General features: G+C 50.7%; 2 protein-coding genes across 3 annotated transcripts in view; one reads left to right on the top strand and one right to left on the bottom strand.

Moving 5' to 3' along the window:
- CACNA2D4 (calcium voltage-gated channel auxiliary subunit alpha2delta 4) overlaps window positions 1–27,162 on the top strand; it is a 117,692-nt gene that overhangs the window by 64,924 nt on the left and 25,606 nt on the right. The window lies entirely within an intron of this gene.
- Window positions 1,115–23,936, bottom strand: LRTM2 (leucine rich repeats and transmembrane domains 2). 2 transcript variants are annotated; one of them, XM_063395086.1, is made up of 4 exons: window positions 23,286–23,936; window positions 11,288–11,447; window positions 6,850–7,440; window positions 1,115–5,373 (listed from the first exon to the last, which is right to left on the bottom strand). In XM_063395086.1, exons 2-4 carry the CDS (start codon window positions 11,352–11,354, stop codon window positions 4,919–4,921), a joined length of 1,113 nt encoding a protein of 370 aa, XP_063251156.1. In that variant the 5' UTR covers window positions 11,355–11,447; window positions 23,286–23,936; the 3' UTR covers window positions 1,115–4,918. The 2 variants fall into 2 exon arrangements, with proteins under 2 accessions (XP_063251156.1, XP_063251157.1); XM_063395087.1 differs by lacking the exon at window positions 23,286–23,936 and adding an exon at window positions 12,915–13,860.

Raw genomic sequence — 27,162 nt, 5'->3', positions numbered from 1 at the left:
CAGCCCTCTCCTAGACAGTTCATGAACTGAAAAAGTCTAGAGTCATCAGATGAGTGTGTTGGCTTTGCTTTTTTCCTGCTCTGTGTTTCTGGTATTATATGAACTGCTGAGTCGTATCTGTGTGCACTCCTCTACCTACCTGGCAAAATTAGATTAAACTATGTGTCATAGACACCATGCTATTAAACAATAATGGTGATTCTCTGCAGCACATACCTTCTCAGCAGAACAGCTGCCTCAGCTGTGAGCGCATTAACAGGAGCTGGTTGTGCTCCCAGCTTCTCTCTGAAGATCAGGCTGAGCACAGCAGAGTGGCTGAGTACAGCAGAGTGAGTCGGGTGGCACAGGGGTTTGCTCGTGGTGGGGTTTAACATCCTTTGTGGTTCCATATGCGTCAGGATGAGCTTATTCTTACAGCAAGGCAATGTGATGAATTGTGTACGCTTAGCACTGGAAGTGGCCAAGTGGGGAATTTAAACTTCTTAGCTGTGTGTGATAGACCTAGCCAGGGAACAGCTGGTGGAGGGACTCTTTTAGCTCTAGGGGTAACAGCTTGTGTACTTGGGGGTGCAATAGGATTAGATAGCAATTTCCATCCATTTCGAAATAACCTTGCTCAAGAGGCTCAGGAATCTGGAGATGCAGGAACCCATAGCTCCCTATTTGTTACATTATGTTCTAATTAAAAAAAAAAAGCTTTTGGAATCAAGTTTGACCTGAATATAACTCCATTGGCTCCTGTGTTCTTACACTAGGGATTAATTTGGCCCTTTCTACTTTTATGTAATGAGCTGATTGCCACAGTATCTTATCCTTGTTACACAATCACCCTTGTCTGGCTGTGTCCCTGGAGCATTTTGTGTGTGTGTTTTTAGATCTGGGGTCTCACCTTCACTGACTGTGTGTTTAGTCCTAGAGCCTCCCCCTGGCTTACACTGATCTGTTGTGTGCACGCTCACTCCAGCTTCAAACAGTGTGTACAGACAAGACAATGTCTGTGGGAACTGAGGGGCTTTCTCCTTTGGCTGGCTGTGTCCCTGTGCTGTTTGCTTCTGCAAGGGATGGGGAAAGTGTGAGTGGCACTATCAGAGATCTCATTTAAACACGAAGGAGCATAGGAAAATACATTCTTTATTATTATTCTGTAACAACAAGCCAGAAATATAATATACCTTTAAAAATTTCTGTCTCATGCCAAAGAAACCTCCATTCAATCATTTTAGAAAATCTTGTCGCTCTCCCTCAAACGGTAACAAAAAATGAATTACAAGTGCAATCTGTTCCCTGCAAGGGATGTGCCTGCCTGTCCCACAGGTGGATGTGTGGGGAAGGGGAGCAGGGGGAACAGGAGGGGTGTTCCTGGTGGCCCTGCCAGCCCCAGCAGAGCCTTTCCTGAGGGCAGGCACTTGCCTGTGGCATTGCAGTAGCTGCCTGCAGCAAAGGGAGCATCCAGGGGGGTTCCCCCATGGCCAGCCACGCCTGCAGGGACACCAGGAGCTGCTGTCCCCACACAGCAGAGGAACCCTTGGCTGGGCACACAGGGAGCACTGGCTCAGTCTGTGTCCAGCATCCACAGAGCTCCATGTCTGCCCGCTCGGGATGCTGTGTTCCTGCAGGGCCTGTGCCAGGGCAGCAGCTCAGATCCCCAGGTGTGCTGGGGAATGGAGAAAGAGCCTGTTTGCAAACAGTGCCATGAAGAGGGCACTTCCCAATGGGCCCTGTTACTCTGCTCTGTGTGCCAAAGGACAGGTCCTCATCCTGCCAAGCAGAGCATTTGCTTTCCAGCAGGACTCCTCATAGCCAGCCTTCGTGTTTCCCAGCAACACTCAGTTCTCCCCTTTCCTGTCTTCTCCTTTCCTGGGTGGGTTTCTAAACATAGCAGTCCCTTGTCTAGGGTTGAGATAAATCCAGACTTTCTGCTGTATAAATTAAAACAAAAAAAAAGGAAAGGTTGGGCAAGGTCATCACCAGCCCCACAACACAGGATATAGAAAATATTGTTAGCAACAAAGAAAAATTGGTCAGGGCAGGAGGAAGTCACAGGGAAGGTTCAGGGGAAGGAGGATTTCACACCCTCAACCCCTGCATTGTCCCCTACCTTCTTCCCATTTGTTTCACCTCTAGTCTGTTCCCTTAAAAACAGTCTCTCTCTTATCACACACACACACATACACACACACACACACACACATATATAGATCCCATTTGTTTTGTGCAATATGTCACCATTTGATGCAAGTAAAATATAGATCTATAAATATACCGCTCTGACTCAAGTCCCATTTCAAGTATGATTGCGGAGTCCAGTATGGTAAAGGGAGAGGTTCCCCTGAGAGGGAGGCTGGGGAGGGGTTTGGATCCAGCAGGCAGAGTCTGGTCCTGGCTTGCTGGGAATGTGGAGCAGCAGGAACACGCATACGGAGTCTGCAGTGCACCAGTTCTGCCCTTCAGAGAGGGCTACACTTGGAGCAGATGGGATGGTTGGAGTGGCTGTGCAGTACATGGGGGAAGAGTCCTTCCTCCTCACATTTCACCAGCCCCCCTCCTTCTCTTCCTCTTCCCCACAGCGTGCTGGAAGCGGGGGGAAAGTGTGTGCGCACACTGGTGGGTGGGCTGACTGCTTCTCCCAGTTCTTCCTCCGTGGCAGCCTGGTCTTGTGCTTCCCTGAAGAACATCCTCCTCTGCCCCGTGCATCCCTGTGTTGAAGGGAAGTCGTGCTAAAACAGTGCACAGCATCCTGTCTCCTTGGCTCTGGTGACCTTGGCTAGACCAGGAGGGATTTTGCCATTTGATTAATGATGTTGTGTGCCCACTGGTCAGTACAACCACCTGTGTGGGACCAGGAGGAGTGAGGCGCCAGCATTGCTTCCACAGGGGTCCAGTCACAGCGAGCAGGAGGCTGTGGATGTCCCACAGCACTGGGATTCAGATGGAGCAGGTGGGAGAGGGGATGTGCCCTGGCAGGGTCCACCTGCAGAGCGTGCAGGGCTCTGAACGCAGGTTGTGAGCAAAACACCCTGCAAAGCTGGGCTGGCTGCCAGCTTGTTTCCTGATGGCAGGGATCTCACCATCCACAGGCACTGTGGATGCACGACCTCCAGTGTCATCTTCCTCGCCCAGGAATACCCACTGTGACGGGTTAGAGCAGGTTACCATGGCAATGTGCGCTCTCCCCTGGAGACAGCATTTTATCCCACTTCCAGTGATACAAAATGAGTCCTTATGTTGAGTTCCTTTCATTTTTTTCTCCCTCTCACTATTTTTTTTTCCTGTCAGGTCAGAATGAGCTAAGACTAATAGGAGGCACTGCAGTCTGAGGGCTTTAAAATCTGCTTGGGGGAAGTGACCCTACGTGACAGTGGCAGTGTGCACAGCTGTGTGCATGGGCACACTCAGCCGTGGGTGTCCCTGGACACCCCAGAGATGGTGAAGGGAGTGCATGTGGGCTCTGCTGCCTCCTATGCCAGACCCTTCCTGGGCTCTCCCACATGTGCCACACTGTGCTGCAGGTTCCAGCCTTCACCTCAAGACCTTCCAGAACTCTGCCCACTCCTTTTGGTCACGCCAGCTGCATCACCCTGTTCCACGCACCATGCCGGCCCCTGTGCCAGCCGTGGCAGCTCCTGGGGTGTGTGACTTCTTCCCCTGACACCTTTCCCTAGGCTCACACTACTCAGCATGGCTTACGCTCCTGGTAAGCCACCTCCTCCTCTAGTCTTTCCTGATGACCCACTTCTGATCTGCCAATCAAACATTTCTAAATGGAGGCTTCATATCCTTACCCTCACCATTTATTAGAGAAGACATAAAATAGATAAGAACACACCTTCTTTGTTTTTTTTCATGCTATGTAGTCATTTCCACAGATTGGTGGTGTAATCTCAATAACTTTCCCTCTCTCCATCCTCTCCTGCCAGTTCCCAGTGGCTCTGCACTGTGGCTGAGTTGTTTTTGTTACTCCTCGGTGGCATGTGCATGTTTTTTGTCTGAAGCAGAAGGGGATACGCATGTCTATGATTAGGGTGAGGTAAAGTGGCTGGATGTATCCATGGCTGCATGCAGAGGGCAGGTCAGCATGGGCGTGGGTGATAGCTCTGCATGTGCAGGAGGGTGCCTGGATGCCTGGAACTGGGACTGGCTGTGTGTGTGCGTGTTGGGATCAGAATGAGTCTGTGTGTGTGTGTGTGTGTGTGTACAGGAGGATGACTCTGTGCCTGTGCACCTGCAGCAGATGACACATGTGTCAGCTCAAAGGTTTGGACTTGGCCAGGAGCAAAAAGAGGGACACTGTGCTCCCTGGCACTGTGTTAGGGCCATACAAGTATCTTTCCACCTCTAAAAGTGAGAAGAGAAATCTGCCACTGACTGTTGCCCTACCACAGGGACCTCGCCTCCCTCCTGATGTCATCTTGGCAGCACTGATTTTTAGGGTAGGCAGCAACGTAGTGTCACACAACAGCAGTGACCTAACGGAGAGGCAGGGACACTGCTGGTGTCCTGCTCCCCACAGAAGGTTCCACACAGCCGCTCTCTGTTTGCAGAGAACTCCTGACAGGATACAGGACGACTCAGGACCGAAGCTGAGAGGATGACACAGGTTCCCAGAAGGTGCCAGCTGCCTTTGCAGCAGGCATGTGAGGGAAGCTCTGTGCAAGGGCATGAGGCACAGCAAGCACTCGAGGTCTGACTCTACTTTATTTGTCTGGGAGGGCCCAAGGGTGAAAGGGCACAAAACGGGCCTGGGGCAGAGGAAAAGAAATTGAGCCAGGTGCCCTGACCCCCCAGAAGCATGTTGTACTACTTGGGTGAGTGGAGCAATAGCACAGTCTGTCTGGGAAGATGTATTTTGGGAGGACCCCATGCTTGACTGCTCTCAGGTACCTTTTCTCATCGCTGTCCCTTCCTTCCTAGAACAGTTTCACGCCACAGAAGAGATTTGTTTTTGTTCTTCATGTTCGCCTTCTGTGTCACCCATGAGTGGCTGCCTCTTCTTGAGCTCCCGGTGGTACTTGGCCATGAGGGAGGCGTAGATGCAGCCATAGGCAGCTGCCACCACCATCATGATGCAAACGATGCCACAAACCACCCCTGCAATGATCACAGTGCCAATAGCCCGGCGCACGCTCACAGGCCTGTACCGCTGTTTCTGAGGGCATCCCACACTGGGCTCCACTTCTGTTTCTGGGCCTGATTTGGATTTGGAAGGAGCAGGGCTTCCTTTAGTGCAAGGTGGGCCAGTATTGTCCAGCACTGTAGAGCTGTTCTCGTCATCCAGCTGGGAGCAGTAGTTGAACATCTCCATGGGCACCATCCGCATGTCCTTTCCTTTCAGCTCCTTGGGCAAGGTGCAGGCCAGCTGGTCGATTTTCCCACCTGTTCCAACAGAGATAACAGCAGTCAATCACAGCTCCATCCCCAGACAGAGACAGCAGGTTTAGATCCTCAGCTGGGGTGAGTTCATGTGCCTTCATTCCCACCTGCTAAAGTATTTTCCCTGCAGAAGCTTCCACCATGTCAGCCACCCAGCGTGCCTCTGCCTAGGCTGGGTTTGACACCAGAGCTCCTGGTGCATGCTATCTGCATAGACCAAGACATGAAAGCCCTCTGAAACCATTAAGTCAGCCTCATACTGTTTAGTGAGTTATGTAAGTCTCGGTAGAACCACTTTAGAAAAGGAGAAATTAAAGCAAAAAGATAGTACCAGGCTGTACCTTCTCAAAAAAAAACAACAGATACACATCCCATTTTCTGACAACTAATCCATCTCTGTGAAAATAATGACAGATGTTGAAACAAATGCTTGAGTGAGTTTGGGCAGCTTCCTTGGAAGGGGAGGAAAAAAAGCAAAATTATGTCTGCCTGCTTTCCACTGACTTGGTAACATGGTAGTCAAGAAAAAAAACAAATCAAAAAAGTGGAAAGTGGCACTCGTGTGCTTGTTTGATTCTGCTCACACAAATGCATATTTCAGAGTGCAGTGTAGCCACAGGCAGAGATAATCTCCTTGCAGCATGGCTGTGATCAGCAGGGATGTGACAGCTGACTGTTGCTATCCGCATGATTTGAGACCCTTTCCTACTCATTGGTTCCAGAAACAGAAGGTCAGGCCTTCAATCCTCACTCCTGTAAAATGTGCCATCCTTCTTTGAGTTGCAGCTCCTGAAAACATGTCATCCCATCAGCATGCCTGATAAGTGACATGTACCTTCCTAGTCTTCTTTGTTTCAAGGAAAATCTGGAAATACAAACTTGTCAAAGTGCTCGGTTTGAAATGATGATTTTCTAGCGAGACTGACTTGGGGCCTGGCTTGCTAATTTGAGCTGTAGGTTGGGTTCTCCAATATAAGTTTCAGTGTTTTTCCTAAGTGTCACTGTTTCCTAGGGTTTGGGGGTTTTTTTGGCAGCAAACCTGATGCTTTACAGCCAAATCTGACTTCTAATTCTCTCAGCTTAAGAAAGAGAATGGAGTGGTTATTTCCAAGTGTGAAAAGCACTTCTTCTCTTTAGGCAGAGTGAGGTGAATTCATAATCCTAAAATTTTAATGTTGTTGAGGAAAGTTCTTTCTTCTCTCAAGATTAAAAAAACCAGATAATAATTCAGATGAGAAACAAAAGAAGCAAATAGGAGATCTAGGGCTGCTGGGCACTTCACAGACTGGCAGTGCTGCTGTATGAAGGTGCAGTGGCACTAAATCATGGCAGGGTCCTCATGGTCTTTGGCTGAGAGCTGTCCTTCAGGTCAGCCTGCCCTGCCAGGTGTATCTGCTCCTGTTTCCCCCTGCCTGCCTTTTCCTGCCTTTCCTGGAAGACCAGCACTCCTCCACCACCTCCCGCGGCGCCAGCACCTACCTCGGTAGGAGAACCACTCCATCCAGTGCTTGAAGTCCCGCAGGTTGCAGTCGCATTCCCAGGGGTTGTCCCCGACCTGGAGCAGCTGCAGGCTGGTGAGAGGCTCGAAGGTCACCCTGTCCAGGCTCTGCAGGCGGTTGGACCTGAGGGAGAGGGAGCGGAGAGCAGGCAGGTCGTCAAAGATGCCCGAAGGGATCTGGGCCAGGCCGTTGATGGAGAGGTCCAGCCGGCGCAGCAGGGCCGTGTGCTGCAGCAGGTCCTTGTCCAAGGCCCGGATGCTGTTGTTCCTCAGCTGCAGCTCCGTGAGGTTCCCCAGGTCACTGAAGATGTTCTGAGGGAGCTGGTCCAAGAAGTTGTTGGATAGATCCAGCCTCTGGAGAGCAGAGAGGTTGGCAAACACTGCTCCTGGCAGGATGCTGAGTTTGTTGTTGAGAAAGAGGAAGGTCCTGGTGTTTGTGGGGATGTCTGAGGGAATGGAGGAGAGGCCCAAGCCACTACAGTCCACTTCCAGGTTGCCACTGTTACACTTGCAGGAGGAAGGGCAAGCAAAGAAGGACTCAGCAGCACACAGTGAGAGCCAGCAGCCAAGCACTGGAAGGTGAAAAGCCAGGAAGAAAGAGGGCATGGATTAGATCAGTGCTTTCCCATCCTCACCCACCACTCACTACAACACAACCTCACAGCAGGGCTCTTCACTGCAATGCCCTGCAGTGCCATGAGCTTCCTCACAGCTACCTTCCTTCACTGCTGCCCTGCATCCTGACAGCATGACTTTCCTCTTAGCCTGTTTCTTTATGAACAAGCGAGTAAATACCCTTCCAGTTTCACAGCAAAGTCAGAACAGTGCATCCCAGTGGACTTTGCCAACAGATACTGGAACACTGGTACCTGCCAGAGGAGGATGGAGCAGAGAGTGGTGGGAGGTGTCACCTCTGACAAGGGACAGCTCTTTCCAAACAGTCAGGGTAGAGAGAGGAGGGAACAGGTATATTTAAGAAGTTCCAATTTTTCAGAAACAGTTATGTTATTTAAAAGCCTCTAAGAAAAATGAAAATAACCTACATTTCAGGTGTGGTCTTGCAGTTTGAATCCTAATATTTGTGATAGATAAGACTCAGATCTAAGCCTCTAAATCAGGGTATCATTTGCTTACCATATTTACAGTGTGTTGTATGGGCCTTGTGTACACTTTTTAATGAATTACATTACATTACAAAGGGATGACAAAGACAACTGCTGAAAAGTAACGAGTCCCTGAATCACTGGACACCTGGTACTTGCCATTGGTCTCAAAAAATTTTCTGAATCTTATAGCAACAGCCCCAAAAGTATCTCTGGGTGGCCAGCGACCACCCCCATCCAGAGGTGGTGAATGGGTGCAGATCCAGCAATTGTTCTTATTAAGAACTTTGGACACCTTCTGTGCAAATCCTGAGGCAAACCCTGGATCATGGTTACCAGCTGGGCAGGCAACAGACATGTGAAGAACAGTTTAAACCACATCTGACCAAAACTGCCCACAACAATGGAACGAGGAAAAGGAGTGTGCATTGGTAAGGGACAAAAGCAGTTTCAAGAAAAGGGTTAACACAGTGTAGGGTTAGCACTACACTGTCTCAAAGTCAAGGCTGGACAAACCACGGATCAGCATTTTTTAGAGCTGCTCTGGATTCCAGACGTGGGTCCAGATCCTGCCACTGGCACCAGGGCACTAGTTACCAGCCTTCCCTGGGAGCCAGTGGCTTTTCAAACTCTCATTTTTGTGACAAAGCAGCATTATCAACAAGAAAGCAAGCTCTGTGCCTCTTGTCATTAGAGGAGTGGGAGCTATGTTTAAGCAGACTATGTAAAACATTTGCATCTTCATCTTAGTTCCTTTTGTGGAATTGAGATCGCACAATGAATTCCACTATTCTTCAATGTGGGAAGCAAATTCAGCTCCCTCACAGATTTTAAGGTGACAAGTTTGAGCATTTGACTAAAACTGAAGCAGGTTTGCCTGTACATCAAGCCTGTCCTCTCCCTTTCTCACTTTTCTTCAGAGAAGGCAGTCACTTGGGTTGCTGGAGTCTTTTTAGGGGTGAATGGTAGCTAAAGGGGATGCATTTATTGTCTCTCCTTCCTGAACTGGCAGTCAGGTTCTTCTGTCCTGCTTTACTTCAAGGAACCAACAAGCAGGTGTTTTACTTCTTAATCCTAAAGGAATTGTGAAAAGACTGCCACAAGAGAGGGAGCCAAAAGAGACCCGTGCTGTGGAGAAGCTCTGCCTGGAGCAGCTTTGCAGTCAGCCATGCTCTTCCTCTCTTCCCTCGTGCCCCTCTCTAGAGTTCAATTTGACCCACAGCCCGTTTTTTATAGCGACTTTGCTTCTGTCAGCGTTGTGCCTTCACACTCCAACCCTGCCATCCTGCACAGGGCAGGTTTGTGTTCCCAGTGATCCTTGTGAGAACTGGCAGATTTATGGACTGGTAGTCTAAGGAGAACTATCCCCTTTGAATCCTAAGCTATATGACTTTATTAAGGACCAAGGGATAAATGTTCAGAGATAATATATCAGTTCTCTCTTATTTCATCTATCTTTCACAATTCTTCAATAATTTTTTACTGTCCTACTGTTGAGATCTCAGGTATACATCAGCTCAGGCCATGCCAATAAATGTGCTCTTTTGAGGAGAATTATGGATCCTTATGGTGAAATGCAAGACAAATCTTTACCCAGAGCACCTCTGTGCTTTCTTGTCATGCAGAGGCTGGGGCCCACAGCAGAAATTGCCATGAAAGTAGATCATAGCGTATGGACTACTGCAGAACAGGTACTGACTGGCTGGCTGATATTTAATTCTGTTCAGCATAGGTCACACTTTTGTTGTAGGGAGAGAATTAAAAAGAATGGGAGCTAGAGTGGGGAAGGGAAAGAGCCATGAGTCATTCGAGTGACCCCCGTCTTTTCCTGGACGCTTAACAAAAGCCAGTATTAATAATAGATTGGCAGCTGTGATGATGAGATAACAGCTGCTTTGTACACCAAGAAAGGCAGGAGCAGCCCGTGTGTAATGCTATCCAGGTGGCATTCTGCTCAGGGCTTATCTCTGCGAATGCCCGCGGCGCCGCCGGGGTGGCTGTGGCTTCCACCAGTGTGTGTGCTGGCACTGCTGGCAGCAGCAGAGTCTCAGGCAGCTGGCTGTGGTTATGTTCAGGAAATGGATTCATGCCAAGCTTCTGCAGCCGTGTAGGATATGCCAAAAACGTCTTGTTGTTACCCATATATTGCTGTATGCTTTTGGAAATATTTTACTAAAATCGTACAGAAAAGAGATTTCGTTTTCATTCGCAAGAAGTGCATCCATGAGGATGTGAGCTGAGGCCAGGGAATTCATTGCTTTGGTTAGGATGCAGCTCTACAGGAGAGAGAGGCAGGGAAGCAATAGACAGAACTTGAAGCTGTCTTCCAGCCCTACAGAAGGAGGGATAATAAGTGTTTTTGTGTCTGGGGAAGATCAAGTTACTTTGTGGGGTGTTTGGTGACTCTAGTAGGTGGCAGGAATCTGATCCAGGTATATCAGATTAAGTCAAGACTCAGTAGCATTCCTTACAAATAATTTACACAGCCTAGTCTGTGAGGATGGATTACAAAGATGTTTGTTTTATGGAGAAGGAAATAATTCCCCCAGCTTCTTACAGCTGCAGCTCCAAATGTGACCAGGAGGACTGGAACAAGGGAAACCACAGACCTACTTGGTGCCTGGGCATGCAGTAGTGAGGCACACTCTCCAAGTGTCCCCTTCCCTCTGCTCTGGTCCCCAGATGCTTCTCTGAGATGCAGATAAATTCCCAAAAGCCCCACATCACCCCAGCAGTGCCTGCTCTGCACTCGGGGGTACTGTAGCAGCTGCCCCAGCCCACTGGGAATATGCACAGGCTGAACGTTTACAATTTAATTTGAAAGAGAGCTTCTTTATTTACTCCTTGATTTTCACTACATGTGGCAGTGCCCAGTAGGAGAATTCTGCCTTCACATCCTGCATTTCCTTCTAAAATCTGTTATGACTTTTGCTGTGAAGAGCTGGGAGCCCTGCTCAGCAGCCTGTGTATAAACCCCAAGCCCAGAGAGGAGTCTGCAGCTCACAGGATACTGATTTGAGAAATGTTCTGGGTGGATCTTTGTGCAATGGTGTCTGTCATGCTGTTTCTCACCTGCCAGGCCCACTGGAATTCAGAAGCAATCATCACTCGCTGTCCCACTTTAAGCCCATCTTCAGCTTTAGAATATCACTCTCCCCCCAGCTAGCCTGGCCTCTAAAGGAATCAGGAATTAGTTCAAACATCTCCATTCTTAGCTGTCCCTCTCCCCTGTTCTTAACCCTGATGTGACCTATTTTCTTCCCATCCCTTGACAAACACGAATACTGTAGCTGGTACCTGAGTAGGCATTACTTACGGCAAGCCTCCTGCCACCTCATGAGGAACCTGCTCCTCCACCGGTGGCCAGCACTTGTAGGCAGCATGGTGGTCCTCTCCAGCGTGTCCTCACATCCACCAGCCAGCCTGGCCCACGGCCCCAGGGAGAAGGAGTGACCTTGTGGCCCGCCTGCCAGGTCCTGGGGAGGGACAGCACAACACAGCGGGTGAGATTCACTTCCCTGGCTGCAGCACACAGGGCTCAGCTCACTGCTGGCCTTTCCCCTCCCAATTAGGGCTTTGCCTTTGAGGCATCAGTTCTGTTTTGGAGGAGAAATGGAGGATATTTCGGGAGGTGGAGTGTGTTGAAGGCGCAACATTAATTCGTTTTGAACCTCACGGTGCAGAAATAAAACCTGATTCGCCCAAGTGCCAGAGAGAAGTTTGTGCTTGCGTAGCCTGCCACGGTAGCTACGTTAGCCTCACGCTCAAGGTCAACCTGCTGCATTGCTAAGGTGACCCTTAGCTGCCAGGGCAGCAGACTCGGGCTCATTGCTGTCACCTCCACGCAGGCTGGTGCCACCTGTGCACCCTCTGCCTGACGCACAGCTCAGGCTCACTGAGATCTGGGCACCAGCAGCTGCCAAGCTGCTCCTCTCCCCCTCCTCCTCCCCCACTCCCCCTCCCCATGCCGTATTCCCTACCAGCACTTCCTGTCTGCTCTAAGGTAAAATGGATGTGGTGGCTGGAGCAGCACAGCTTCAGCCTGGGGATTTCCCACTGCAGCGACTGCAGGAGCTGAGAGCGAGCGAGCCTCGCAGGAGAGGGAGAAGGAAGGACCTCAGGCGGGGGAGACTGAGTGGGAGTGTTGGAAAGAGAGGAATTGCATCTTAATTAGTAGAGGGAAAAATCCTCAGTCTAATTAGAAACCCAAAGACCATAAACTCTCCCCTGACAATAAGTGACTGACAACAGGTTTCAACTTCCCTCCCGCTTCCCTCTTGGATACAAGGAGGCAGGAAAAATGAAAACACCACAAACCCTTCTGTGCCCCTGCGTACTCTCTGACGTGCCAGCCACAGCCACAGCAGCACTTAGATGGACACATTTCAGCCTGAGTACAGAAATAAGCCATTCTCCATCCCCTCGGTGGGGCTCTGACAACATCAACGGTGGCTATTTTAGCCAGGAGCTGCACTGCCACCAGCACGCTCTCCCCACACACGTGCCAGGTGCCTACCCGCCCCGAGGCTCCCAGGCTGGTTTATTTTATACAGGAATGCAAACCACCAGGAAACATTAAAATCAGCATCTTGATGAAAATTACGAGACGGCTCAGTGCCTAGACTAGCACATTTGCAAGGCTGTTTAGATCACTTACCTAAATGCCAATGCACCAAATACCTCTCGTGGTACAGAAACCAATTTCACCTTCCTCCTCTGCAGCCCCCCTCTCCCCAAACTGAGCTGGAGCCCTTTCCCTGCAGTCTCCACCGAAGGAGAAGCTGCAACAAATAGCTGTCCCTGTTTGGTGCCCGCGCTCGACCTGACCGAAGAGACTTTCAGCATCCCCCATAGAAACGTCTCCATCCTAAATGCCACCCCTGAAGTCTCCTGTCCCCGCCTGTCCACATGGAAAAGGAGGATGAAAAGCTGCAGGCACTTACCTGGAGGGGTTCTGCCTGCAGCCACTTCCACCCGACTCCCCGGACACTGCCCAATTCCAGCCTCTTCCTTCCCTCTCCCTCCTTGACTTTCACTCCCCGGCAGCAGGCTTTCCGTGTGCTCTATTTAACTCCCTACAGCACTGGAATAAACGGCAGAGTTAAGCTGACAGCCACAGAGCCTTATCTGCCTGCTGGATAGCGCCAGTCGATCAGCTCCAAATCCCGCTGCCAAACGATCACGTCCTTGCTCTCAGCATCAGGGGCAGCCGCCTGCCATGCTCTGCCTTTCCCTCTTCCCCACCTTCACTCCATCTAACTTTGTCAGGGTTATAGATAGCTCTGTTCCTTGTGCTCTTGCCTTTTGGCTCTGTTTTGTAACACCCCATCTGTATCAGCTGGCTTGGTTCCAATTAGGGGGGCTAAGCAATTAAAAAAAAATTAAAAAAAAAAAAATGCCCCAAACTTTGGGTGCTTTGTGACTCGGTTTCCCTTGGTGGTGTCCCCTCAGCCCCTCTCAGGCCATGCACTGGTGTCTCTCCCACCGTGCTCTGTGCAGCTCATCCACGCTGTCCCCAGGACACGATGGGGGCCGAGGGCAGGGCTGGCACACCCTGGTGTGAGGTTGGGGACAGGGTCAGGGTTTCCACCCCCATCTCCTCCTGCTCTGGCAGGGCAGGTCCAGCTCTTGCACTCATTTCTGGTACCTCACGGGCGCCTCTTTCCCTCAGGCAGCACCGAGGCTCAAGCAGAGAGTGCAGGGTGGGAGGAGCAGCCATGTATAAATAAGCCTTTTCCCTATGTTTAGAATTTATTACAGTGCATAGTGATTAACACCTGTTCAGGCTTTAATGCTGTCTCCTGCACTGCAACATGCACTGAGATGGAGGGGCCTTGATAAACCCAGGATTATTTTAAAGCGTGTCACATATATGCCACACTCCCCACTCCATAGATAGCAGCCACCCTGTGTGCACTCATACACGTGTTTCAAAGGCTTAAAAGCAGCTACCTTCATGTAGAAATGCACAGAGTCAACAACCTGGCTTACATTTACAAATGTGTGCACAGAGCTGGGCTTGCACATGTGCTGGGGACTCTTCTGCAACCCACATTTATTAACCTCCATGTCTTCCACATAGCTGCCTGCTTCTCCAAGCATATGCCCAGGTGGCAGAGCAGCAGATTTGGAATGCATAGAGGTTCTTGGCTGCTGAAAGATGAGGGTCAAAGAGCTTCTGCATTTCCACCTTGAAGAAATATGTTCATGGAGAAATTTTAATTCCAAAGATCCAGAAAAAAAACCAAGTTTCTCCTACGCATCTACTGCCCATGAGAACATTATACCCTTAGTGATTAATATTCCACAGTCAGGAGAGAGCAAGGAGCCCGAGAGGATTTTTAAGAGTTTCTTTTTTAAAGGTTTCCTCTGACTTGTCTTGAATTCTAACTTAATTAGCAGTTTTCTTGTGGCCCAAGAGATGCCTTCTGCTGTGCAGAGCACCAGGCCAGCTGTGCTCACTGCCAGGTACCTGTAAGCTTGGGGCAAACCTGCCCACACCTCCAGCCTCTCCAGAGCAGCACCAGATGTGTCTGGCTGCTTTCAGCCTCACAGCCAGGGATTTTTCCAGCAGAGAGCACTCTGCCAGACCTAGGAGTGCTTCCTGCATGCCCCCAACTCAACAAGAGAGGCAGGTGCCATCTGTCCTGAGCTTGCCTGGCATTGCTTGGGGGCTCAGAGCTGGTCAGCACTGCTGGAGCTCTGAATGCTCTGAAGTCACCCAAGGGCTCCACAAACCAAACATTAGTCTTTCTCATGGGCTTTCTAGATGGTTCCTTGTCCCTAGAGCAGCATGGCAGCTGCATGCCCTGTGATCCATGGGGCACAGTGGCCACAGCTTTCTTCCATGTGCTTGGAGTTGAATGTCTTTCCACATTCTAGAGAAAACAGGGTCGCCTCTGGGGCTGGTGATGGCCTTTTCCTATTGCTGCTTCAAATAGGACAGCAAAAGACAACTTTTTTAGTTTCAGCTCAAAGCAACAAAATGAAATCATCCACTTCTGGCCCATGGGCTCCAGTGGCCAAAAATACACCAAGCTGAAGTGCCACTTGGACATTTGGCCTGCTGTCAGACTCTAGAGGACTCTCTAATGAGGATTCCCTTAATTAGATTGAACAGCAAACCTTACTGCTGGGGGCAGGGGGAGGGAAAGAAGGGGGAGATGCAGAGGGGATTGTAATGACTCTGCAGCACTTGCCAGGGCCTGGAAACTACAGCAGGCACCTTTCCTGCCTTGTGCCTGCTCCTCTGTGCCCAGACACCAGCAATGTTTGCAGTACCACTCCAAAGCCATAGCCTTTGTGGGGAGGGTCCCAGGGAACATGCTAGGAGAGCAGGGAGGGCTTCAGTTCACTGTAGCCACATACTGGCTCAGTAACTTTTCCCAGTTCTGTGTCACCTTCTAGCCAAAGCTTGCCATGTGCTGTAGGAATGGCTGGTGCCATAGCTGTAAGCTGGTGTTACTCTGTGTTTAGTGACCCCCAGGAGGAAGGCTGAGGTAAGAGCCAGCAGTGCTTCTGCTCTGGGGAGGTGGGTAAATCTACCCCGTTCTCCAGAAAACAGCACTGAGGCTAGAGACACAGGCGACTGTGTCACTAGGATGAGACACTGTCAGAAACAGAGCCCAGCAACCTCTGTCCCTGATTATCTCTCCTCAAGTCCCTTGGATCATGGCTGAGGGATCAGACTCCGTTAACAGCCTGGCTTATGAGCACTGGCAGGGCATCTGGGTGACCTAGATTACAGAAGGGTAGGTAGCAGAGACTGCAACAGATGCCAGCAATAAATTATCAGAAAGTATGCACAGACTTTCATCCCTCCCCCACACTCTCCTTGACGGCAAAGTCCCTTTCCCCTTTCCAATGCTGAATTGCTTTAGCCTTTATCAGAAAAGCAGCAGCACGAGAGAGGGCATGGGGGATACTTTAAGGAGATTATCTCCTTTCCTTCCCCTTTCCTTGCTGCTTTTAGGATTCATGTTTTATTGCCATCGCCCCTTAATGGAGGGGGACAGTGGTACCCCAGCATCTAGCAACTAAGGCATGTTGTTCTGTGCATGTCCCCTCATCTGCCCTTGGCAGGGCAAGTGGCAGCAGAGACACATAATCTGTGTCTCATAATCTGGCTACCACACCACAGGTGGCTTTAGATGGCATGGAGACCTGTCCCACTCTTGGTCCCCCAACAGGACTGTTAGTTGTGCAAATTATCAGTTCCAAGAGGTCACATTGTCTCAGTGGCAGCCCCTCTGTGTCGTCTCTTTGGAATGCAAAAACACTCAGAGGTGGCAGAGAAACTCAGCAGTGCTTAGAAATATCCAGTGTGCATCACTGCCCCAGTGAGCTTCCAAGCTAAAGAGCTGGGGGCTTCATTTGCAGCACTTGCTGATTTATTAATACACGTGTTCAAGATTCATTAGTGTTGTGCTGTCACAATCAATGGGAAGCACATTTTAAATTCATACGAGAAACCCAGCTGCAGAAGAAATAGTGCCCTCTGACTTGCAGTGATCAATCACAGCTAAGGAAAACACCTCATACAGAGGGCTGTAAAGCAAGTAGAAAAAGTGTAAAACCCACTTGGTCTTGTAAGGGACTCTGCCACATTCCTGGCCTAGTGTGAATAAATCTGTGATGTGAAAAGGTCAAAAAGCTTCTGATTTTTAGATTGGCAATGTAGGCACCCCTGAAATGCAAATGTGTTGATGGTAAAAAATATTTCCTCCCTAGCACCCTCCAAGAAAGATCAACTTTATCTTCATTTTATGGAGGGGTAAACTATGATGCAGGTAAAACTGGCTGCTGATTTTGGCTGGCTAAAATTTCAGCTGCCTTGCTTTTGATAGTTCATTATTAGACCACATCAGTTCCCCACTCACTCAGGATTTTCAAAGCTGTCGAGTGCAGCATTTGTGCTTGGGCTTGTAAATGCTCTCCTGTCCTGCAGAGAGTATTTGTAGGCCTTATCAAAGTTACACAGAATAAAGGATTTTTGGCCAGGTTTTCCCAAAGTTTCCTGACAGGCCTGCGCAAAAACAGGAGAGAAGCCAGTTTTCTTGATTCCTCATTTCCTCAAGCAGAAAACACTATTTGCATCCCAAGCCTCCCTGACCAATGCACAATAATGAGACTGGGAAATTCTGGAGGAGCTGCAAATACCGAGGGCATAAAGCCACAGCAAATCCTCTGAGAAATACAGAGCATAGGAAGGGGTGACAGGGAGGGTAGCACTGCTGGGGAAGACCCAGATTGCTGTGGAGATGTGGAATTCCTGGGGAAGCTGTGGAAGCAGGTGGAGAGAGCGGGATATCCAACCAGGAGTGACAGGAAAGTCCCGGCACAGTGAGAGCGCGGCATATGGAGGAGGCCCAGAGCAGCAGCAGGAGGAGAGCTGAGGGGGCAGTTGACAGGAAGAAATCCAGCCATGTGTGTGCCAGCATCTTCTCCAAGTCTTGCCGAACGCGACAGACCACGTGCGCGTTTCCTCCTGCAGAACGGAGGCAGCTGAGAAGGGAAGCGGGTGAGGGAGTGGGAGAGGGGCTCAGAGGAGGGATACGTGAGCTGACTACCCAGTTTCCTCCTCTTTCTCTTGCCACAGGGTGATGTTTTTGTTCTTCTCACACTGTTGGCAAAAATTGGTAACCAAGTGAGATGTGGAGGGGGGTTCTACATGAAGGTTGAGATAACATTTTCTGATCCAGCCGGGAACAGTTGGCTGTGGGTGGTGGCTTGTCACCAGCCCTGCCAGTTCTAATCCAGATCCCAGTTTTTCTCATTCTCTCAGCTGTGGAGTGAAGAGCCTTCCCTACAACTTTAATTTCCTGCAGGGGTTAATCCCATGGTCAGTGGTAGCTCAGGCCCTTAATCCTTTTGCTCAGTCCCTTGACAGAAGGACTGCAGCCACTCCTGCCCTGGCAGGTCTGACAACCCTTCTGCTCCCAGTTCCTTCCCTACACCCCACGAGCATCCTCCAGCTCACTGGCATTTAAAATGCTGCTCCCCCCTTCCTGGCAAGCCTACCCCGGGGGTGTGGGTGGGTGGTACAACCAGGAAAAGGTTGCAGGCACAGAAGACAGCTTGGTGGGAGAATCCTGGTGCTCTGGTCCTCATTCCCATCACTACTGCGCTCACAGGTATTTTGTGCACTTCTTGGCTGGACAGTGCTCTGAGTCCCAAAGTATTCTCTTTCTTGTTTTTATTTGGGTGGTTTTCAAGAAGGAAGGTGGGTATGGGCCCACATTTGTGAAGGATTCTCTGAGGGGTCAAAAATTTTAAGCCAGTACCTTCCCTGGGTCTCCTACTTGAAGTCAAAGGATGCAGCAGATCTTTAAGAGGGAAGGTGCCAGCCTGTCTGAGATAAGAGATACATTTACATGCACAGAGTAGTAGATGGAGGTGCATCAATTTAGCAGCAAGATAGGAAAATGTAAGTTTTTAATCAATATAAGCTCTGTCCCTGGAGCGCTAGGCCCGATGTCTGTTAAACAGCATGACCAGACTGCCAAATCAAGGGGCTTCCAGATCAATGCCAAGAGACCCCTGGTGCATCTTATGGGGGTCAAGACACTTCAGCCATGAGCCTTTGTGGTTTCTCATTCCAAAAATGAGGCAAGCTTTTGCAAGCCTGAGTGATCCCTTGCACACAAAATGCCCCACACTTGCTTGTTTCCCATCCTTCATTTCTGCATCAACCCAAAAACTGGGTTTGCTTTTTTCATTGTCTGCAATTTGAAGCACACTGGGCCCTTGAGCTCACTGACCTTCCTTATGCTTGACTCTTGTTACTCTTTCTTCTGGAGAAGGCAGCGTGGTGAAGAACTGCTGCCACCAAGGCTGCTGCCCCTTTTCCTCACTCCCCACGTTGGCTGTGCTTCCCTGGGTGCCAGGCTCCCAAAATGCTGGGAGGAGGAAAGAGAGGATGTAGAAACACTGGAAAAATGGAAGAACTTAACTAAGGTCTCAGGAGGCTGTGCCCTGGGCATGTCCAGAGGGGCAGGGACCATCCATGCCTGCACAGTGGTGGGGCAGAGCACAAGATGCTGGCAGTAAAAATCCTCTCAGCTCTTATCATAAGGGGATCAGTGACCCAGCATGCACATAGCTCCTGGCAGAGCTCCTGGGTAAAGGCTGACTCTCAGCATTCCCACACAATGCACCTGTACTGGACTCTGAAGGAGACCTTTTTCTGCCTTAGTGAGCTGGCAAGATCTGTCTCACTTGGTTGCCACTGTGGCACAAGTGTTGCTGGTGCTGTCTGTAAGAGCCTGGGGCTGTTCTGCTGCCCCACCACCCCCATCACCTTCCCAGAGCATCCCAGAGGGGCCACCCTGCAAAGGCCACACAAACTGCATGGGATCTGGGCTGCTGCCTTCAGCTCCAGGGGTGTCTGTGGACCCCTGGGACACATTTGTGCTTTTTACAAGCTGGGAACATTGCCCATAGCTCAACGAGATGTGGTGACAGCTCTCCCAACCCAGAGATCAGCCAGGATCTTTGCATGCATCTGGGTTAGCACACAGATCACAGCCTCATGCTGCAGAGCTTGCCGAGGCTGAGGAGGCTCTGCAGGTTTGATATGACTTTAGTTTTCTACAAGGTTTGCAGCCACAGAAGAGACACCTTTATGGCAAAGTTGACATCCCATGGAAATCCCTAGAAGTGGTACCCCATGGCAAAGTCAGCAGCAGCAGCTTTGGGCAGCACTGGCACTAGGGAGTCTCACCAGGAGGGCAAAGGCAGCCCAAGAGATGAGTGCCAAGCCAAGTTGCCTTTAACAGCTCCTCTCCAGACTCAGGGTGAGGTCTCGCTCTTTTATCCCTTGTGTGAGAGCATGGTTCATGAGGAGGGAATCTTCCCAGCCTCCCTCAAGAGAGGAGGAGTGTGGTGGCAGGGCACGTCTTCCAAGTAACAGCCTTTCCTTGCAGTCAGTCGAGAAGTTCTGACTTGTGTGGCTTTGCTGTAAGTTTAAGTCTCAGTCCTTCCTGTGCTGGGTGTGGGACATCACAGTGCATAAATAATAGACAGTCTCTTGTTTTCCCATTCATAAAAATATAACGAGGAAATTGTCATTTTCATTAAAAGAAGAAAAAATTGCCATGTGATAAAATAGGCTTGCAAAGCCAAGGACTTAAATGTGAGCTTATACTTGCCCAACCTTCATTCAGCCACTTGCAAGGATGCAGCACAGCCCTGCCTTTGCTTACCCAACCAAGCACTACTTCTTTTTTTTCACAGGACCTTGTCCCATACTCAGTGCAAAGGACACATGATACTCAAGCTAACAATGAGGACATTGTAATAAATAAGGCTGTTTTTATATGGTCAGAATTAAATATTAAACCTCAGTTTTGGCAGGAGGCCACAGTCTGTACATTCCTAATTTTGTGGGTGCCCAGCACAAGACCCTGGGGGCCATTTTGCAGAACTGCTGAACACTCACAGCTTCTTTTCCAAAATGCTGGCAGCTTAGCCAGAAAACTGGTGCAATCTCAGTAGAACTGAGAGCCAAGAGGTCCCAGGCTCTGGCCCTGCACCTGCTGCTCCTTCCCTGTGTGGCTAAAAGGGGAAGTCTCTTTCCCCTTCAAAAGCCAGGAAAACAATCACTCTGTTGCCTCGTCAGAAGCATAAATTCTCTATCATCAGCTATGAGGCAACTGTAGCTGCTAACATCTTCAGAACACCACAAGACAATGAATAGTGATGTATTGCCTGCAGGGCTTGCTTGGCAGGCAGTAAACAAATAAAACAGGCATTTGCAGTACCCAAAAAAAAAAAATTAAAAAAAAAGAAAAAGACAGCCCCCAGCTTTACTCCTTGAGCACCATGTAGCCAAGCACCCTGAATGAAGCAGCTCATGAAAATACAGCTTGTGATCCTACCAGTCAGGACTGCAACCCAGTGCAAGTGGCTCACTGTCTCCAGTACCTGTATTTACTAATTTTCAACTGCTTGTTTTTGCAATATGAATGATATATTTCACATAATCCAACCCCTCGCAGACGAAGCAACTTTTCCTTCCATCTCTTGAGTCTGGAGTTGAACTAGTTATAGTTTATAGAAGATAACATCTTCTTGCTGTTACCATACCCTCAGTCACAGGAAGCCTTTTTGTGAGCCAGCATTTTAGTGAAGGCACAGCAGGAATAAGGTGTGTGTCACAAGGTATTTCCCTGCAGCAGGAGGAACACCCCAGAACTCCCACTGCCGCTTCTTTCCTCTGAGAACTGAGTGTGTGTCATGGTGTAGCATTACCCAGCTGGCAGGAGCATCCCAGTATGGGCATCTGAGTTATGGTTTGAGCCACCCAGGACTGGGACAGTTGTCAAGCAGTGTAAGCAGCTGCTTGTAACCAAACATGGCAAGTGAAGGAAACTGCCTGCTCTGTCTTTTAACTCAGCAACAGGCAAGAGCTGAAGAGGCACCGAAGAACTACCCAGAAATGCCCTCCCACAGGCTTGAGCCTCTCCCCATCCTGTGCCAGCCTCTGTTGCTCCCTGAATGCTCCTGTCCAGGTGTCCTTGTGGCCCCGTGCTGCTGCTGACTCTCCCAGCCCTACTGAGACACAGCTCTGACTTCATCAGGCTTCTGTGGTGCAGAAGAGCCTAGAAAATCCTTTCTGCATCAGGCTTAAAAAAAAAAAACAGAGGAAGGGCAGGAAGCTGGAGTAACTCTTAAAGATATCTGAGCTGAGAGTGCACCTTGCTAAGATGCGACATTCACTTTGCTGGGGGAAAGGGTAAAGCTATGATCTGGTATAAAAATTACATAAGAAGGCTTCCCCCCTTTCTCTTTGCAAGGAGCCCCTTTGCTGAGGATTTACCATAATTCCTCCAAGTGGGCAGGATGCACGAACAGAGGCAGCACTGATGTCTGACAGGGAGACAACTCCCGCAAGCCTTTCGCTCATGTGGAATAATTCCCTTGCAAATGTTGTTTGCCCACAGCAGTTAGAGGAAGATCCACCCCCCCCTCCGCCCCCAAACAGACCTGAGTGACAAAGCTCAGAAGAAAAATGGTCTGCAGTTCTGGAGAGGCTCCCTTCTCCTCACTGCTAGGAATGTCCCCTGCTTTGGGACAAGTCGCTGTCTGTGTTTACAGGCTTCCCCTGTCTTTTAAGGGTTTCCCTCTCCTGCAATAGCAGCTGCTTCAGTCCTTCCCCAGATGAGATCTTACTTTCTCTCTCCATCCCTGAGTGGCAGGCCAGACCCCCGCAGCAGAGCAGTGCTGTACCCTGCTGCCACTGCCATCAGGGCTGTGCTGGATGTGGCACATTCAGGTTACCTGACAGTCCACGTGGCGGGCCTGGGGCCCAGCTCGGTCATGACCTGCTTACAGCAACAGCTTCAAATACCCTGTCCCCCCAAACTGGGAGAGCTCCAGTTTAACATGTCTCTCCTTATTAGCAGGAGGTGCAGGGACGGTAATGCACTGGTCAGGCAGAGGGAGGAGGAGGGGGCAGAATGCCCTGTGTGGGATGTGTGTGTGCACGTGTCTGTGCATGCGTGTGTATGCACACACACACACAGACATGTAAATACCCCTGTCCATAGCGTGCTTCATCTCATTTGGGACCTCATTCTCACCCTCTCCTCCCAGTGGAGCTTGAAAAGGCTGTGAAGCTTCTCTGTGCTGTGTTTCACCCACCCCCCTCAGTGCTGTGCCTTCCACCCGAAAGTTCAGAAATCACAGGCTCAGCCTGCAGAGATGCTGAAAGCAACTCGGGACTTATTTTTGGCTCTGCTTGTGATTTGGCATCCCCCACTCCATGTCCTGTGGTCATGTCCGTGAGCACACACACCCACACACATACACACACACCCCCGATCCCAAAGCTGTGCACTGAGTGCTGAACCTGTTCGATGTTGGTCTGTACTCTCCATTTTAGGCTGTTCTTACCGATAGCCAGCAAAGCCATCAGAAGGGAGGCGAGTGGCACCTCTGATGCTGACCCCTGTGAGAGCCCCGGGGAGGGGACAAAAGGCAGAGCTCCCCGGGAGCTGCCCGGTACCTGGCACCGAGTGCTCAGCCCCAGAGCTGCACCGGAGCCGCCGGTGGTGCAAGGAAAGCTGCGGTCCATCCTCAGCTGGGAGAAGTGGCTCCCGGCGGCCCGAGACGGGGCTGGAAGCAGTGCGGACAGGCTGTGCGGCGGGTTTGCCGTTCTGCCGTGCCGGGGTGGCACAGGGCAGCCCTGCGCTGTTGGCACACAGTGCCCCCGCTGCCACCTCCTCCCCGGGGAGCCGCTGCCCGGGGCAGCTCCGCTCGCCTCGCTCAGCCGGGCGCGGGGGAAAACGCCGAAGGGGCACGTCCTTACTCACCTCTCTCAGGCTGGGATGGACCCTCCTGTGGGAATGGCAGCTCCCGCAGCCCTCCGAAGCCGGTACAATCCCAAAGCAAATCCAGCAGAAAGTGCCGCTGCTCGCAGCTGGGCTCTCGGCGGACCCTGGCTGGCAGCAGCCCGCCCTAGCCAGCCGCTCGCCTCGCCTGGAGGGCAGGGAGGCACGGCGAGATGACAGCGTGGGAAAGGGACTGTAATCCTCCGTAAATAATAAACAGGGGGAGAGAGAAGGAGAGAGAGAGGCGGCAGAGGGAGCGACTGTGCGCGGTGAAGTGACAGCTGGGGGTACATCTGCGATGGCAGCAGCACACGCACAGGAACGCGCACAGACAGTGCAGAGGAGTCACCCCGCCAGGCAGGCAGGAGCTGCTCCCAAACACCCAGAGGAAGGAGCTCGGGAGGTTTTCGTTCCTCTCAATGCATCCTGAAGAAAGGGCAGCTGCTGTCAGTCGCTCTCTCCCCCTCATCCCGCCCCTGCTGCCATCCCTCTCCCGGTGCCAGCAGCCGAGGGGCTCGAGGAGGGCTGAGGAGATGCCGGGGCGGGAGGAGCTCCCCACAGCCCCTCAGGAGGTAGATTGGTCAGGCACAGGTTACAAGAGAAGGCACCGAGCCGAACAGTTCTTCCCCTGCCTCCATCTCTCCCCCGCTAGGGCGGATGACAATAAACTCCGGATGAAAGGCGCCAGGGTGCGAAGGGACGAGCCCCGGCTCTGGGATCGGAGCGAGGCGAGCGGCTGCAGCCGTGGGGAGGCAGCAGGGAGAGCCGGGGCTGGGGAGAAAGGCACCCCCTTCCCCCCAGGGCTCCAGAGACAGCGGTGGGGGCAGTGCGTCCAGCAGGGAGACAACCCAGGGGTGCCCATGGTGGGCAGCACAAGCCTGTGTCTGCTTCCCGTGGGGTTCAGGGAAAACCTGGGGGGTGCTGTTAGGGGGTAACACTAGGGATGGGGGGAATGAGTGAAAGTTCCACAGTTCGTTCCCCTGAGCTTTGGGTGCAGTGGAGAGTGTGCTCAGCCACAGGTGCGTGTGTCAGCTGCAGTGACATCCCTCAGCGACATTCCCTGCCCTCCCTGACATCGACAGGAATTCCCTGCCCTCCCTGACATCGCCTCCTGGTGCAGGGATGCAGTAAGCAGCCAAATCCAGCCCACTGCCTCTGTTGGGATTTCCTCTGTGCTCTTTCATGGGCTCCTGGAGGCTTCTCCCCCAAAATCAGACCCCTATCTTGCCTTCCTCCATCTCAGTTAGGACCTCGGTAGCTCATATTTGCAAGATATACTTTTTTGTTGATCTACTTAAACTGCCCCTTCTATCAGGTCCAGTATCATACTGGAGACATAGGTTGATTTGGGCTTCTTGTTCATTTTAATTTGTCTGGAAGTTATCTTTTTAAGTAAAAATTTTAGAGGACTCAATGTAAAATTTCAAGTTACTGGCTCGAGATGGAAAATAAGAATATTTCAGAAATAGGGAGTAGAGCATGTAAATGGATGGTATGGGCATGGCTGTTCTGGTACCTTCCATTTGAATCACAGGTTTTATGTAACCATTGGACCAGCTGCCATGCAAACAGGTTGTGAATGGCAAGGTAAATCTTGAGAAGCACTCTGCAGGATGCAATCTTGACTTTGTTGTGCCTTTCTGTTGTGCAGCAGGCCCAAGAATTAAATCTTGGGGAAAGCTCCTTAAGTGAACAACATATGGATAATCAAAGAGAGAAGGCAGAGACTGCAGGCAGAAAGAGAGGCAAGCAGAGGATGAGCTAATGAAGCAGGCATGCTCAGCAGAGGGATGAGCAGGTGGAGGGGAAGGCTCGTCCCTCCATGGGGAATGGCAGTGCCCAGCTCCAGGGAAGGCCCACTGCAGCCACTGCAGGCTGGGGAGCCGCTCTGCTGCCAGTGGTGCACAGCCCTGGGTAGCATCAGGTCAGCACCACGGGGATGTGCAACACCTGTGCCAGGTGTTCAGCACCACCTGCCCTCCTGCTTTGTTGCATTTCTGGGCTGCTGCAGTGGCACGGGTTCTTGCGTGTGGGTAGGAATAAATCTGTTAGCCATGGTCGCTCTGGGGACTCTGCAGTGGGCAGTCATCATTTCATGGGGCTCAGATCTTCCCACTCATGCAGCATACCCTTTGCCACTGGAGCAAAAAGGCTCATTAACCATCAGTTACTCTTTGGAACGAGCACAGAGGAGTTTATTCCAGTTTTTTCCCTCTCACTTGAGCTATCACATCATCCTTATCTCAGACTGAATCACTGCTTTCCTCCTTTCTCCTTGACCTCACCAACAGTGTGAAGATGCACAGATGACTCTTTGTTACTAGCACTGGGGGGGTTGATTGTGGCCTGCTTCTCCTCAGCTCCCATATCTTACCCAGGTCACCCAAATGTGTGAAAGTTTCTCACAGTTCTTGCCAGAAGCTGCCACTTTCTGTCCCTGCCACTGGCCACCAGTGCAACCCCCCCGGTTTTCCTCTTCATCATGTTGCAGGCAGCTCTGTCCAGGCTGGGTTTGTGCTACTTATGCCTCCTGGGCAGAAACAAGGATTTACAACCGGGGGCTAAAACCTCTCTGAAGAACAATTTGAGGCCAAGTGTTCCCACTGGCAAAAGCATGAGCCACTGAGTAAGTGTGCATTGCAAGGTTAGCTACGTAGGTATCGACTCCTCTTCAAGTCTCATGAAAACTGTATGTCCTGGGTAATGCTCAGTCCCATTGATGTGATCTGCTGTGATAAGGGGAATGGCTCTTCCTTGAGATGGTTTGGAAGGATGAATTTATTTAAAGCTACGTACCAAATTGGGTGCGTGGGCCTCATGGGACTCAGCAGCAACAGCACCGCTTGCCTGCTGTCACGGAGTGCCAGTTTGTCAGCAGGGGCACCCAGCCAAACCATGCCTGCCACAGCCTCGCTGGAGCTGAGGAGTCTTAGCCCAGGCCAGACTCAGCCCTGTCCTTCCTCCTTTGTTTGCATTCTTTGTCTTGTCTTGTCTGGTTTGTGCTCTGCGAGGCTCAGGGCAAGGCAGCGCTACAGAATCATTCCCCCACAGACAGGCAGTCAGATCCAGTTTACAGCAGGGAGAGCTGTTGAGGAATGTGCCTCTGATACATGGGATTTGTAACATGTACCAGCAGTAGGAATGTGACGGGGACACTGGTACAAAACGCAGAGCTGATGCCAGGTGCCAGGGTCTCCATACATGAGGCAAGAAAATACACCATTGCATACTGTAGTTTTAATTCATAGCCATCTGAATTAGAGCATCAGATCATACTGTTAGCTTAAAAGCACCCACATGGCATGATTCAGATTTAAAGGATCTGTTCCCCCCCTTTGAAGCTCCTTCTAATTCAGAGGAAATCTGTAGAAGCAGCAACACTTCATCCTCCTGATATTGGTGTTGTGAAAAAAGGCTCCAGATCTCCCTCCCTGTATTTCTTTTTCTCCCTCACTTGCACTTTATATTCTATTTCAAGGTCCTGCTTGAGGCTGTAATTCCTCCAGAGCTCTTGGATTCAACTAGCTGACACACAGCCCAGTTGTTCCCCATCCCCGTGCCAGGCTGTGCACGACTGCGCTGGTTATTGTGTGTGCAGCCTACCCAGGGACAGCCAGCTTGTCCTGACAGGGAGACCCTGCACCCTTCCTTCTCCTCTGCAACTGTGCCTTAATTCAGGAGCATGAGGCTGGGAATAGAAGGGAAATTAAGCCAGGAAATTAGGACACACTTCATTAAAAAACACACACACGGAGTTCTGCTTAGCCCACCGTGCACTAGGCTGGGACCAGGTAACAAATCACTGTTCATAATCGACACTTCCTGTCAAGTGGCATTGATAATTCTGTGCCTCTGTAGT

This window comes from Prinia subflava, chromosome 4 (genome assembly GCF_021018805.1).
Source record: "Prinia subflava isolate CZ2003 ecotype Zambia chromosome 4, Cam_Psub_1.2, whole genome shotgun sequence".
Taxonomy (NCBI): Eukaryota; Metazoa; Chordata; class Aves; order Passeriformes; family Cisticolidae; genus Prinia; species Prinia subflava.
Note: the sequence above shows the minus strand (reverse complement) of the source record. Positions and strands in the feature narration are given on the sequence as shown.

Excerpts from the sequence above, each read along its gene's own strand:
- LRTM2 (XM_063395086.1), bottom strand. The coding sequence starts at position 11,354 with ATGCTGCCTACAAGTGCTGGCCACCGGTGGAGGAGCAGGTTCCTCATG. Across the intron at positions 7,441-11,287 it reads GAGGTGGCAGGAGGCTTGCC|TGCTTGGCTGCTGGCTCTCA; the intron begins GTAAGTAATGCC and ends TTCACCTTCCAG. Across the intron at positions 5,374-6,849 it reads GGAGTGGTTCTCCTACCGAG|GTGGGAAAATCGACCAGCTG; the intron begins GTAGGTGCTGGC and ends CTGTTGGAACAG.